This window comes from Erinaceus europaeus, chromosome 18 (genome assembly GCF_950295315.1).
Source record: "Erinaceus europaeus chromosome 18, mEriEur2.1, whole genome shotgun sequence".
In the NCBI taxonomy this organism is placed as follows: Eukaryota; Metazoa; Chordata; class Mammalia; order Eulipotyphla; family Erinaceidae; genus Erinaceus; species Erinaceus europaeus.
In genome coordinates this window covers 75,287,399-75,301,843 of record NC_080179.1, presented here as the reverse complement: position 1 = coordinate 75,301,843, position 14,445 = coordinate 75,287,399, and the positions used below count along the sequence as shown (strand labels likewise).

Below are 14,445 nucleotides of genomic sequence, written 5' to 3'. Positions count from 1 at the left end.
CTCCTCTCTCCATTTCTCTCTGTCCTATGCAACAACGACGACATTAATAACCACAACAATGTTAAACAACAAGGGCAACAAAAAGGAAAATAAATAAAGAAAGAATCATGAATAAAGCAACCTGGAGGTGGCTCAGTGGGTAAAGCACATGCTTTGCAAACCTGAGGCCAGAGGTTCAGTCCCTGGTGTACCGCACATCTTTCTCAGTAAATATATTTTAAGAGGAATGATGACTAGATTGTGCTGTACATAGGAACCAGTCACCTCTAAAGGATATCCTTTCTTCTCTTAAGGGTGCGGAAGTATCTTTACAGCTAACCTTTACAAGGTGAATGTTGGAGGAGCCAACTGAGATACTGCAAGTCTGATCCTTCGGGGGGGGTGGGAAGATAGATTTGCACAACTCCGGTGGTGGGGCGGGTGAAAGTGTACACTCGCCTTACAGTCTCATAAGTACCATCATTCACAAATCAAAAGAGAAAAAGGAGGTTGACAGCTGTCTGCTTACCTGAGGCAGTAGAGGTGTGATGCTTTGACCCTTCCAGCACTTCGAGTGCCTACCGCCTGCATCCTTGGCCTCACCCTGAAGCAGCCAGGTGCATTGATTCTCCTTCTCTCAGCCCGAGAGCTCCTCTGCCCTGACTTCATTCAGCCATTTACTGTCGAGATTGTCATCTCTGCGGGACAGCAGTGGTGCGGAACTTAACCTGTGCATATCACCTTCCCTTCCCAAAGTGTGTTGCGGCTAGGATACCATCCGTGGTGTTTTTAAACATTTTTATAGGATGTCACTGGAATTGCCACCACTATTATCATTGGTACTCAGTGCCTGCACAAGAAGTCATTGCTCCCAGGGGCCCTTTTCCCCACACCCTTTTTTTTTGTCTTTGATAGAGAGAGAAATTGAAAGGGGAACGGGAGCTAGAGAGGAGAGAGACGCCTACCGCACTACTTCGCCACTTATGAAAACTCCCCACTAAGGGTAGGCACTAAGGGCTTGAACCTGGGTCCTTCCACTCTACCAGGTGTGCCGCCTCTCAGCCCTAAATATTTGTTAGCGGGTGGAGAGCATGTGGCATTCGCAGTGCCAGGGATGGTCTCCAGACTCCATGCTTGAAGGTCCAACACCTTATTCATGCTCCTTCCTAGACCACCATAGGTTTCTTTCTTTCTGTTTTTTAAGTCGTAGGTACCCATTTTGAGTTTGAAGTTATCGAGCAGATACCCCTTTATATTTGAGAAAGAGAGACTTCTCAGGAGAGCATTCAGTGGTCGAGGCATCCCTGGTCAGAGTGTGGGTCTTGTTGAAAGCTCTGTGTAAGGCACAGGACTGAACAAAGCTTAAAACACACAAGTTGTAACTTTAGGGACAACTTCAGCATCCCTACCCACTCGCCTTCCTCCGGCCTTCAGATTCCAGACTTCAGAGGCAAGAAACTTCACCTTATATTTTTATGAAAAAAAAAAAACCTTGAGAGCAGTGTCAGACTTCTTGAAAGGCATTTTATTTGTTAATTTGTCATAATTTGTTGTTGTTAATTAGTTTTGATATTCAGTGGGACTGCAAGTCAACTTTTTCAAACAGAATGAGAGAAAGAGAGGGAGAGATGCCACAGTGAGCATTATGATGTTCTGACAGCTCTCTATCACATTTTGTCCTCCTTCTCCTTTGACGGATGGCAAGAGACAGAGGTAGAGAGAGAAGGAGAGTTACCTGCGCTGCTCCACGGCTTGTAAGGCTTCCCCTGCAGGTACGGAGCAGCGACTTGAAACCAGGTCCCTGGACACGGACATACATGCCCTCTGTCAGGTGCACTGCCACCCGGCCACTCTGCCTCCACGCAGGCCACAGTCCCTGCGCCTTGTCTGCTAAGTCCTTCCAGGTTTGCTGTGGCCGCAGCGCTTGCCTGTGTGCACCTCTTACACTTTCATCTTGATAACTTGCTCACTTTTGAGATTCTTCTTTCTAGCTTAGGATGGTGTTCAAAGACTATCTGGTATACCCAACTTGCTATTTCTAGACAAGTGGTTACACCACAAAGGCATTTAACTAGCCTAGGGGCTGTCAGTTTGTCTTGAAGAAAAAAGCAAGAAAATTGGCTTCCCTGCTAAGTCTCAGATGTTGCCAGAGCACTTGGTGGGCCTTTTATGCCAAGCCCCGTCTGGTGCCTGGTGTTGCCGAAGTAAGCCTTTCGATTACCGTGACTCAGTTTCACCGTTAAGGCTTACGGTTCCTCAGCAGGGTGCACACACAGCCCTGCAAGTCTGCGCTCAGCGTAAGCAGGGGTCAGATTAGTCTTCCTCCTGACTCCTGCACAGGTCAACTCACTTAATCTACTTTTAGGGTGATGATCTACGGACATTGGAACTATTTGGCTTTCAGTTTCTTGGTTTTTAAAAAATCTTTGCAGTGATTTCTTGATTTCTTTATAAATTAAAAATAGAAAATATTGACAAGATCATAGACTAAGGGGGGTAGAATTCCACATTTCCCGCCACCAGAACTCCGTATCCCATCCCCTCCCCTGATAGCTTTCCTATTCTTTATTCCTCTGAGAGCATGGACCCAGGGTCATTGTGGGATGCAGAAGGTGGAAGGTCTGGCTTCTGTCATTGCTTCCCCGCTGAACATGGGCGTTGGCAGGTCCCACACTCCCAGCCTGCCTCTCTCTCTCCCTAGTGGGGCAGGGCAAGTGAAGGTGAATGAGTTAGGACAGTGATTCCCAGGCCTGGCGAGTTGAGGTAAGCTGAGGCCTTTCCTTTTTCCAGTCGTGTTCTCAGACCCTGGAAGGTACAAATCTAGCTGCCGTCCGATGCTGCTGGCCATCCTAGCGTGCTCGTTGCCAAGTCTCCCCTGATGAGTAAGAACGGTGTCGGTCCCCAGGAACAGATGAGAGAGACAGCAGTAGGTCGCACAGGGGCAGTTGTACGTGTGCCTGGTTACGCGCACATAGCATGAAGCACAAGGGCCCGCACAAATCCACTGCTCCTGGAGGCTATTTTGTCCCTCTTGTTGCCCTTGTTGTTTATCATCGTCATTGTTGTTGTTGTTTGTTGTTGTTGTTGCTGTTGTGGGATAGGAGGACAGAGAAATTTAGAGAGGAAGGGAAGACAGAGGAGGAGAGGAAGATAGACATAGACACCTACAGACCTGCTTCAGCATGTGCAAAGCAAACCCCTGCAGGTGGGGATCTGGGGGCTCAGACCGGGGTCCTTACACCAGCCCTTGCACTTTGCCTCATGTGCACTTAACCCGCTGCACTACCGCCCAGCTCCCTGTGCTGACCATTCTTAAGAAAATTGGACAATTCTCTAGGGGAAAAAAAAAAAATTAACGCTCGAGAAAAAGCCTAAATATTTGGCATTTTTCCAGTAACTGTGTCTCACTTCTGAATCAACTTAAAGAGAAACCTACCAGTTCTTCCCTTTATTAAATATGAAAATATGAAATGACAGAGCTAGGGAGATAGTATAAAGATTATGCAAAAGACTTTCATGCCTGAGCCTCTGAAATCCCAGGTTCAATCTCCAACACCACCATAAGCCAGAACTGAGCAGTGCTCTGGTGTCTCTCTCCATCTCTCTCTGTATCTTGTTAAAAATAATAATAAAGGGAGTCGGGCGATAGCGCAGCAGATTAAGCACAGGTGGCACAAAGCGCAAGGACCAGCATAAGGATCTCGGTGCCAATACTGGGCTCCCCACCTGCAGGGGAGTCACTTCACAAGCGGTGAAGCAGGTCTGCAGGTGTCTGTCTTTCTCTCCCCCTCTCTGTCTTCCCCTCCTCTCTCCATTTCTCTCTGTCCTATCCAACAACATCAATAACAACAACAATAACTATAGCAATAAAACAGCAATGAAAGAGAATAAATAAGTAAATTTTTAAAATAATAATAATAATAAAAGGGTGGAGGTAGATAGCATATAGTTATGCAAAGAGACTTTCATGCCTGAAGCTCCAAAGTCCCAGGTTCAAACCTCCCCCCCACCCCTGCACCACCATAAGCTAGAGCTCAGCAATGCTCTGGTAAAAAAATAATAATTATATATATATATATTAAAGACTTATGAAAGATGAAAATTCAGTTCAAAGGAGACTCAAAAAGCAAAACTTTTTTTTAAAACTGAGACTAATATCTTCTAGCAAAAGAAGATGCATGTCTACAGGAGAAAGAAAATGATAGCAGAAAGAATTTAAGAAAAGAGTTACTAAAGCTGAGGGTCGGGCTGTAGCGCAGGGGGTTAAATGCACGTGGCACAAAGCTCAGGGACCGGCGTAAGGATCCCGGTTCAAGCCCCCGGCTCCCCACCTGCAGGGGAGGCGCTTCACAGGCAGTGAAGCAGGTCTGCAGGTGTCTGTCTTTCTCTCCCCCTCTCTGTCTTCCCCTCCTCTCTCCATTTCACTCTGTCCTATCTAACAACGAACGGCATCAACAACAATAATAACCACAACGAGGCTACAACAACAAGGGCAACAAAAGGGGGAAAAATGGCCTCCAGGAGCAGTGGATTCATGGTGCAGGCACCGAGCCCAGCAATAACCCTGGAGGCAAAAAAAAAAAAAAGAAAAGAAAAAGAAAAAAGTTACGGGGGCCAGGCAGTGGCGCACCTGGTTAAGTGCACATACCACAATGTGCAAGGACTCAGGTTCAAGCCCCTGGTCCCCACCTGCAAGGAGAAGTTTCACTAGTGGTGGAATAGGGCTGCAGGTGTCTCTCTGTTTCTCTCCCTCTCTATCTCCCCTCTATCTCCCCCCTCCTCTCAATTTCTCTCTGTCTCTATCTAATAATAAATAAATAAAATTAGAAAAAAAAAAAAAAGAAAGAAAAAAGTTACTAAAGCTGAGAGAAAAACTAGTCAAACTATAGCGAGGACCAACCCAGAAGATTCAACCTCTTACCAGTGGGATTTGTAGAGTGAGAGCAGAAAGGAGACCAGAATTCCGTTAGCGGCAGTACAGGTGATTTCCTGGGACTGACGCTTCCGCAGGTGAGGAAGAAGCTTGCCAGGAGGGTGCGTGCCCTCCCGGCTTCAGGCCTCTGGTGCGACCCTGAAGGAACTTCACAGGTGGGGCGCAGCAGTGCTGTGATGGCCCTCACTGTTTTATTTACCAGTTTGAATGTGACTTTCCTGTTTTCATTTTTCTCAAGATTGCTTTGGCAGTTCAGGGTGTTTTGTGGTACCAAACACATTTCAGTAAGATTTGTTCGGTTTCCCTCGAGGAGTGAGTGTCCTTGGAGTTTTTATATAGCTACTGCCCTGAATATGTATGATTATTTGAGAAGGGTATTCATTTTAATGTTAATCCTATCAGCCTTTGAGCATAGACTGTATTTCCATATCTTTGGGTCTTTTATTTCTTTTAACAAAATGCTTATAATTTTTAGTATACTAATCTTACACTTCTTTATTAAAATTTATTCCAGGGTACCTAATTCTGATAGATGTAGTTGTAAATGTGACTGCTTTCTTTCTTGACTTTTTTTTTCTCCTAGAGCATTCCTTACATATGGAAATGCCACAAATTCCTGTAGATTTTTTTTCCATTTATGTTATGAAACCCAAGTGTCAGTCCACCATAGGTGGTGCTAGGATCCACCTCACACATACACGAATGCCATCTTCCTGAGCCATCCGTCTCCCCGGCTGCTCGAGGCAGTGTTGTTATATTTCTCGCTACCTGTACATCAAAATAGAAAGCACGATGTGCACAGGCTGCCGAGAGAGGGGGGGGGGGCTGGCCCATTCCATATAGAAGAGCAGGAAGTGGCTGAGATCAAGTGTTCACAGCTGGTAGAACTCTAGGCAAAACGCAGAGTCTCTCTCTGTGGGCACGTGGAGGACGCCAGCATTCAGCTCAGCAGAGCAGTGAGGAGGACTGACCGACTCGCCAGAACATTCGAGCAGGACCATAAAAACACAGCTTTGAGGTTCTGATGGAGATCTTGTTGAGCCCTGGAAGACAGAGCCTTAGCGGGACGTGAAGAGCGCACAAAGTGGTCCCTGATGAGTTTAATGCTGCCGTTTCATGCAAGCACGTCACTGTTGCCTCCGAGTGATGCTGCTGTGTGTGGGGAAGAAACTGCACAGGAACTAGTAGTTCACAGAGGAGGAGAAAACCAAGGCAACTTGTGTGAAATAAGGGAAATGATGGCAAGCTAGGATCTGAGCGATCAGGCTGACAGGATAGCCCGCCTAGGAGGACGCCTTCTTCGCCGTGTTCTCCCAGCCTCAAGCCCAGCGCCACTGACACGGGAAGCTTGGGGGGGGTGCTGTAGTGTCTTTCCCTCTCGTCTGTCTACCTGAAAAAGGCAGCCCAGAGCAGTGAAGTGAAGACAAGGGGAAAAAAGTCTTAAGAGTTCATGAGACAGGCTAGAGAGATACTAGAACGGCTACACAAAAAGACTTTCGGCCCTGAGCCTTCAAGGTCCCGGGTTCAGTCCCCAGCTCCACCATAAGCCAGAGCTGAGCAGGGCTCTGGCCTCTGTAGCTTACTCATAAAGAAAATAAACATACTTAGGGGAGAAGGGGGGGGCTAAGAGGTGGCACGCTTGGTTAAGCACACACATTAATGCACAAGGATGCAGGTTCAAGCCCCTGGTCCCTACCTGCCGGGGGAAAACTTCACAAGTGATGGAGCAGGGCTGCAGGCGTCTGTCTGTCTCTCTCCATCTCTGTTTCCCCATCCCTCTCAGTTTCTGTCTCTGTCCAATAATAAATAACATTTTAAAGGCGTTCATGACCTGTAACTGGAGCCATAATGAGAAAACCTTTTCCCATGTTGCAGAGAGGAATCTGAACCCCAAAGCAGCCTGCCTTAAGAGAAGGGAAGAAGAGAAAGTCTCTGCCGTATCGGCAGAGCCGCCAACCTCGTTGCCGGGAGCCCATCCTGGACTCAGTGAAACCGCCAACCCTATGGGTCACATGTGAACAGCCAGGTAAGCGCGGGCAGACGCCCCTGGAGTGCAGAGCTGCCTGCTCCCCAACACTGAACACCGGCGGGCAGATCTGCCTGCTCCCCAACACTCAGCCCGGCGGGCAGATCTGCCTGCTCCCCAACACTCAGCCCGGCGGGCAGATCTGCCTGCTCCCCAACACTGAACACCGGCGGGCAGATCTGCCTGCTCCCCAACACTCAGCCCGGCGGGCAGATCTGCCTGCTCCCCAACACTCAGCCCGGCGGGCAGATCTGCCTGCTCCCCAACACTGAACACCGGCGGGCAGATCTGCCTGCTCCCCAACACTCAGCCCGGTGGGCAGATCTGCCTGCTCCCCAACACTCAGCCCGGCGGGCAGACGGCTCTGCGGCTGATGCTGCTCGTGGTTTGCGGCCCAGCAGCCTCCCTTCTGTCGCGGTTAGGCCGCAGAGCCGGTGTGGCTGCGTGCCGGGCGAGTTTGTGTATTCTGATAAATGGAATGGCAGCAGCCTGTATCATCATGGGCGCTTTCATCTAAATTCCAACCCAAGATGAAAATGGCGCTCTTGACTCATCCATCCTCTTGCTGCCACTCAGTCTTCCTCGCCCTCAGCAAGACTTGCAGTGTCGGCCACGTTTATGTTGGCTGTCAGCGGCGCCTTTCACACACACGGTTACCTTTACTTACACGTTGTTGCTCACACACACGTTTACCTTTACACACACATTGTTGCTTGCTGCTGTTCAGATCAGTAATGCAAGAGCACTTCAGTCTTGCCTTCCAGATTCTGTGAATACCTTTATGTTTATTTTAAATAGTTAGAGATGCTAGAACTAAATGCCTTCCTCCCAGGAGTGTCATCTGTTGAAATTTCCTTTTGTCTTCCTCTTCATGAATTAAACACTTCCTTATCATTTTTAGACAATGATAAAAGTGGTAGGTTGACTGTCGCCCAATTAATAGTAATCTGAATAATCTTTCCCTTAGCTTCAAACTTTAAGGTTATTTATGATCTAAGTTGTCAAGTCTCTGGGTTTTCAGAAAAGTCACGAAACATTTTTGCATTATAAAAAAAAAGAGAGTCGGGCTGTAGTGCAGCGGGTTAAGCGCAGGTGGCAATAAGCACAAGGACCGGCATAAGAATCCCGGTTCCAGCCCCCGGCTCCCCACCTGCAGGGGAGTCGCTTCCCAGGCGGTGAAGCAGGTCTGCAGGTGTCTGTCTTTCTCTCCCCCTCTCTGTCTTCCCCTTCTCTCTCCATTTCTCTCTATCCTATGTGGCAACAAAGACATCAACTACAACAATAATAAAACAACAAGGGCAACAAAAGGAAAAATAAATAAATATTTAAAAAAAAAATTTTTTAAAGCATGTCATGACTTTTCCAGTGACCCAGTGGTATTCATGTGGCAGGAATTAATATAAATGGTAGTTAAATGTTTTGGGCAGTAACGTTTTAGCTGGCAGTGTGATAAACCTTTTTTTTTTTTTTTTTACAGATAATAATTTTAGTATATTTTTATATTTCTTTTTTTTTTTTCTTTTTGGATAGAAACAGAAATTGGAGTGGGGGAGAGAAGCTGACTTACAGCACTGCTTCACACTTGTTCAGCTTCTCACCCTGCAAGTGGGGATCAGGGGCTTGAACCAGATGCTCACAGACTGTAACCTGTGTACTCCGCACGCCCCTGTAATCTCATCTTTATGATCTGTTTCCTCATCAGCCTACATAAGTAAACATATGGGAAGTGGGGAGTAGGCAGGGGGATCTCATTTGATCAGCTTTGCTGCCATCCCATTTTAAGTGGGCAGTCTGGAATCTGTTAGAATATTTTGTAAACGACAAACACCAATGAATAATTCACCTTTTTCTGAAGAATTTGAATTCGGCCACCTCTGTATGACTTTATTCCTAGACAAAGCTAAAGATTTTCTTTGGGGACAAGAAGAATGATTGATACTTAGTATGTTAGTTGTATTTGAAACTCCCAACCACTTTCTCCCACAAGAAGACACCTAGTAATCTAAAGATGATGCGTGTCAAAGACTTCAGGCAATCCAAATCATTGTTTTAAGGCTGTTGAAAATAAAGACTCTGGTGAAAAAATAGATGATTTTATTCAAAAATAAATCTTGGAGTTTTAAAATAAAACTATCACTGTTTCTCAATGTAAAGGTGATTGTAATTTTCTGACCACTTTCAAAAGTGGTGAGAAGTGTTTACTTCTCAGCGTTGAGGAGAACATTTCACACTCATCTGTCACTTTATAGTCTGCCTTCTGCCTTCTGCCTTCTGCTCTTTCTCTCTAGGTGTTTTTGTTTGCTTTTGTACCTCTGTTCTCCTCTTCAGTCTCCTTTTAGTCGGTTCCCTTTCAGCTCTCTCTCCCTACCTCATATCTATTTTCCCCGTCTGTTTACATCCTGTCCTTTCATTGCTCCTACATCTCATACTTCTCTCTTTCTCTCTATGATGTGGCATAAAATTAAACTTGGAGCATTTTCACCCCCATCAAAAAGAGACCAGGAATCGAATCGCTTAAAAAATAAATAAAAGGCCCCAGGGTTCTAAGAAGCAGACTAAATGCTCTTTGTTCCAAAAGATTTTATAAGCAGGTGTCTCTTATCTTAAATTATGCCCTAAAGGCTGCTAATTTCACAAAGGTGGTTATCTGGCTCCACCTGATAACCTTTCAGTTCTTTTTAGAACTAACAGATTAAAACCAGCAAGAGACTAGGCAGCAGGAAACTAGAAACTGCTAGTATTGATAGCATCAAAATGGCTAAGAAAGGTGAACAGAGAATGACTAATATAACAGCCCAGGAGTCTGTTGCCATGTAATAAAAGGCCAAGTCGCTTGACTGCTGGTTACCCATCCCTAGGAGTCTCACAATATCACAAACAGTATCGTGCTTGTGTTTTCATAAGGAGACAAGAGTCATGATTCTTTCCGGAATTAATTCCATTTAAAAATGGTACTTTTCGGGAGTCGGGCGGTAACATAGCAAGTTAAACACATACGGCGCAAAGCGCAAGGACCGACCGGCGTGTAAGGATCCCGGTTCGAGCCCCCGGCTCCCCACCTGCAGGGGGTTCACTTCCCAGGCGGTGAAGCAGGTCTGCAGGTGTCTGTCTGTCTCTCCCCCTCTCTGTCTTCCCCTCCTCTCTCCGTTTCTCTCTGTCCTATCCAACAGCGATGACATCAATAACAACTACGACAGCAGTAAAAAACAAGGACAACAAAAGGGAAAATAAACAAATAAATATTTAAAAATGGTACTTTTCAGGGGGCGGGCAGTGGCGCACCTGGTTCAGTGCACACATTATAGTGCACAAAGACCCAGGTTCAAGCCCCTGGTCCCCACCTGCAAAGGGAATGCCTCATGAGCGGTGAAGCAGGGCTGTAGTGTCTCTCGGTCTCCCTCTCTATCTGCCCCCTTCTCTCAGCTTTTCTCTTGTCTCTATTCAATAATAAAGAAAAAAATATTTTTTAAAGTAATAAAAATGGAACTTTTCAGTTACTACTATGTATGTTACGTGAAGAATATTTTCTTAGGAAGTTTGTTAATATTTACAAAGAACCTGCCCTGGACAGGAACTGGGACTGATGTGAAAAGGAATACAAAAACGGTGTCTCAGGGTAGCTGTAACGTAACTCTGAGAGAGGGGTGAGCAGGTCTCCGAGCTCAAGCGTCCAGTGGTGTCACTGTCACGCCACAGCTTCTCTGTGACCCCACAGGTCACATCCTATAATGACCTGGTCTTTCAAAGTGTCGAGTAAAACTATTTCAGCCACAACTTAAAAGAAAGAAGCTCTTTGGGCAGAGTAGAAAGCATAACGGTTTTGCAAAGAGACTCTCCTGCCTGAGGCTCCAAAGTCCCAGGTTCAATCCCCCCCCCGCCCCCGCACCACCATGAGCCAGAGCTGAGCGGGGCTCTGGTTTCAAAAGCAGCAGCAGCTCGCTCTCTTACAAGTCTGTCAGCAGAGTGCCCGGGTGTAAATGAGGAGGGCCAAGCCTGGTGTTTGGATGTCTGTCTGTCTGTGTTCTGGGGAGGTGTTCGGTTCATAAGCTGCAGTGTTCTGACTGAGTCTGTTCTCTCCCTCGGTGATGCCCGCCGCAGTTCCAGAGTTACCAGTAGGCTAGAGAGAAGGTGACCTCTCCTCATAAGGACTTGGACAGCTCAGATTATCTGAAGACACACACCTAATAGGAGGGAGAAGAAGAAACAAAACACTTGAAGGGAGAATTGAGAGGTAACCCTACGATCGAAGCAGCTGGTCGCCGCCACTCCCGCGCCCCTCTGCACGGCAGCCGGCCAGGGGCTCGCAGCGCCGCTCCCGCACAATCAGAGACCGTCGCGATCTCTCCACTCACCGTGGAAGTTGCCTTGTGCCTAAACCGAATTGACAAATGCATTGTAACTGCAAATTTTATTTATTGTTACGGAACTGTAAGGTCTGCTGCATAGAAAGGGAAAGGGGTAATGCGGAAAGCTGAGAGCACTCGGCCGGGCCGCGCTCAGCTAGGGCTGTTGGCGCGCAGAGAACGAAGCCGCGACAGCCGCGGCCCTTAGCATTCCCGGCACACCTATTAGTGTCTTAAAGGGAAGGGAAAGTCTTTTGTTGCCCTCTCCTCTCCTTCTGCCATATGAATAGTGTTTTCCATAAAATAGGAAAATAATCACTCTCGCTCCCATTTATTATTTTTTTCATTCATTTTTGTTTTCTCTTTGTGAGTGTTATTATATTTGGTCTCTGAATCCGAATGGTTTGTGGTCGCAGTCCAGAAGCCTCCACAGAGCACAAAGCAGAGACTGTGTGTGACCGTGGCTGCAGAGTTCAAAGGGGCCATTCTGTCTCCTAGATCTTCCCCCCGAATAAATGTTGTTTATTCCTAACAATAAGCCAGACTTTTCAAGCTTCTAGGTTTCATAGGAAAGCTTACAATAATAGCAGGAAGTGTACATTACAAAGGAAGAGCCTCCTTTTTAGAGATTGCTTTGTTTCCCAGGCAGTAAGTGCCGCACGCAGTCCTTGTAAAGTGTCAGCTATACGTCAGCACAAAGTGGATTCAAGTGCAAAGATTTCCAGAATAGTCACGGTGAACACGCAAAACGCGGTGGTCACTGAGGCAGGTAGCGTGAGGACTGAGCACAGAACCTTGAGGCCGTTCCCTGGACGAATCCTTCGTCTCTGTGTCACCTGCGTGGCTGGTAGGTGGGGAAGCGCCCAGAGTGACCTGGCGCACTGCATCCCATCCGCCCTGTCCCAGGAAGATGAGCCCAGGGTCGCATGAAGCAGGTACTTGCAGCCCATGAACACAGTCCATTCGGGCGCCCCTCTGACTTGAGTCCGAAGGAGTCAGGTGTCCAGACATTCACCGTCACCTGCAACTTCCAGGAAATCCCGTCTTCCACCTCCACGGCCCTGAGAAGGGGAACCATGCTAAATACAGTGGTCTTGGCTTAATAACTCTCTCTCTGGCCGATGTCAGCACTGGCGGTCAGCACACAGAAGACCCCAAATCACCATGTCACGGAAAGACTCCTGCTCGTTTGAAAGAACAAACACAGCTGAGGCAGAACTTGAGATCCTCCAATCAGGACGATTCCTAACAGTCTCTCGTGAACTTAGTGGACTTTTTTTGGTTACTTTAAGTTGTATGTACCCTCCAGTCCCATCAGCCTCTCTCCGTGGCCTTGTTCTTCATTTCAGTGTTAATCAGCTAAACAGAAGTCGTCGCTCATGATGTGTGAATGAACACAGGCCGCCGCCTGGCCTTTTCTCTTCAGAGCTCGGTGTCTTTTTCGCTATATTAGACTTTGCAGTATGCCCAGAAGCTTTCCTTCATAAAATAGAAAGAAAAAAACATTTGGCTTATTTTTCACTGTAGCTAGTCTTTTATACAATAATCTTGTAAGAAAATTTCTTGAATTCTAAATATTACTCTTTCTAGATTTTTGAAATCGAAAAATTTTCAGTAAAAAGTTTCTTACTTTATTTTATTATATTAGGTAGTAAAATGTAGGGTTATCTACCATAACCTGTTCATTAATATCAGAAATTTACAATAGCATTTTAAGACCATAGTAGGAATCCTAGCATACCGTGTAGCACCTATGGAGTATTGTAAGAGCTGATTGTCCGAGATGAACTGCTTCTCATCTTGTTCTCCAGTTTCCATTGTTGGTTTATTGCAGATTTGTATCCTGTGTCAAATTCAAGGTATTATTGATCAACTTTTTCAACCAGCAGCAACAAGTTCAAAGTTTTTTCTGTCACTGTAACAGAAAATACAATATGTATATAACATTTATGTAGCAATAAATGTGCCATCTTTTTTTTAACATAGTCAACTAGTGAGTTCTTTTTACACTCCTCTATCAAAGACTGTGTGTTCTGTTTTTCTCTGCCCATCTCCTAGAAATGCCCATGCCATCACACACACACACACACACACACACATCCCGGTTCGAGCCCCCCAGCTGCCCACCTGCAGGGGAGTCGCTTCCCAGGCGGTGAAGCAGGTCTGCAGGTGTCTATCTTTCTCTCCTCCTCTCTGTCTTCCCCTCCTCTCTCCATTTCTCTCTGTCCTATCCAACAATGAATTGCATCAACAAGGGCAATAATAATAACCACAACGAAGCTACAACAAGGGCAACAAAAGGGGGGGGGGAAATGGCCTCCAGGAGCGGTGGATTCATGGTACAGACACCGAGCCCAGCAATAACCCTGGAGGAGGAAAAAAAAAAAAAAACAAGACACAGGGGGCCAGCAAAATAGCTCACGTGGATAGTGCATTGATTTGCCGTGTACGTGGCCCTGGTTTAAGCCTGGCCCCCACAGCAGTGGAGGAAGCTTTGGTGCAGTAGTCTGTTTCACACTCTGACCCTCTGCCAATATCATAAAAAGAAAAGAAAAGAAAACGGAGGCCAGGGTACTTGATGTTACCCAGAACACATTAAAACTTCCTGCTTCGAGAGACGGGTGGCAGCGCAGCAGGTTAAGCACAGGTGGCACAAAGCGCAAGGGCAGGTGTCAGGATCCCGGTTCGAGCCCCCGGCTCCCCACCTGCAGGGGAGTCGCTTCACAGGCGGTGAAGCAGGTCTGCAGGTGTCTGTCTTTCTCTCCCCCTCTCTGTCTTCCCCTCCTCTCTCCATTTCTCTCTGTCCTATCCAACAATGAACAACATCAATAACAACAATAATAACCACAAGGCTACAACAAGGGCAACAAAGGGAGGGAAAAAATGGCCTCCAGGAGCAGTGGATTCATGGTGCAGGCACTGAGCCCCAGCAATAACCCTGGAGGCAAAAAAAAAAAAACATTTTCAGCATAGCCGGGGAGACAGCATGATGATCATACAAGCAGGTCCACGTGCCAGAGGGTCTGAGGTCTCAGGTTCGATCTCCAGCACCACGAGAGGCCAGAGCTGAGCAGTACTGTGGCATCTCTGTATCTCATTAATTATTTCAATTATTATTTTTAAATATTTTCGGTAAATCACCCCTGCATTTATAAGGAAAACTT

At 46.6% G+C, this 14,445-nt stretch overlaps 1 protein-coding gene across 5 annotated transcripts in view; it reads left to right on the top strand.

Annotated features, from left to right (window-relative positions):
• The window catches only part of TCF12 (transcription factor 12), a 296,687-nt gene extending 283,425 nt beyond the window's left edge, over positions 1-13,262 (top strand). For all 5 annotated transcript variants that reach the window (XM_060178210.1, XM_060178211.1, XM_060178214.1 and 2 more), the window contains 2 exons: positions 6,788-6,938; positions 11,037-13,262. In XM_060178210.1, the coding sequence (XP_060034193.1) occupies positions 6,788-6,930 (143 nt within the window). In that variant the 3' untranslated portion in view covers positions 6,931-6,938; positions 11,037-13,262. The remainder of the gene's footprint in view (positions 1-6,787; positions 6,939-11,036) is intronic.
• The last annotated feature ends 1,183 nt before the right edge of the window (positions 13,263-14,445 follow it).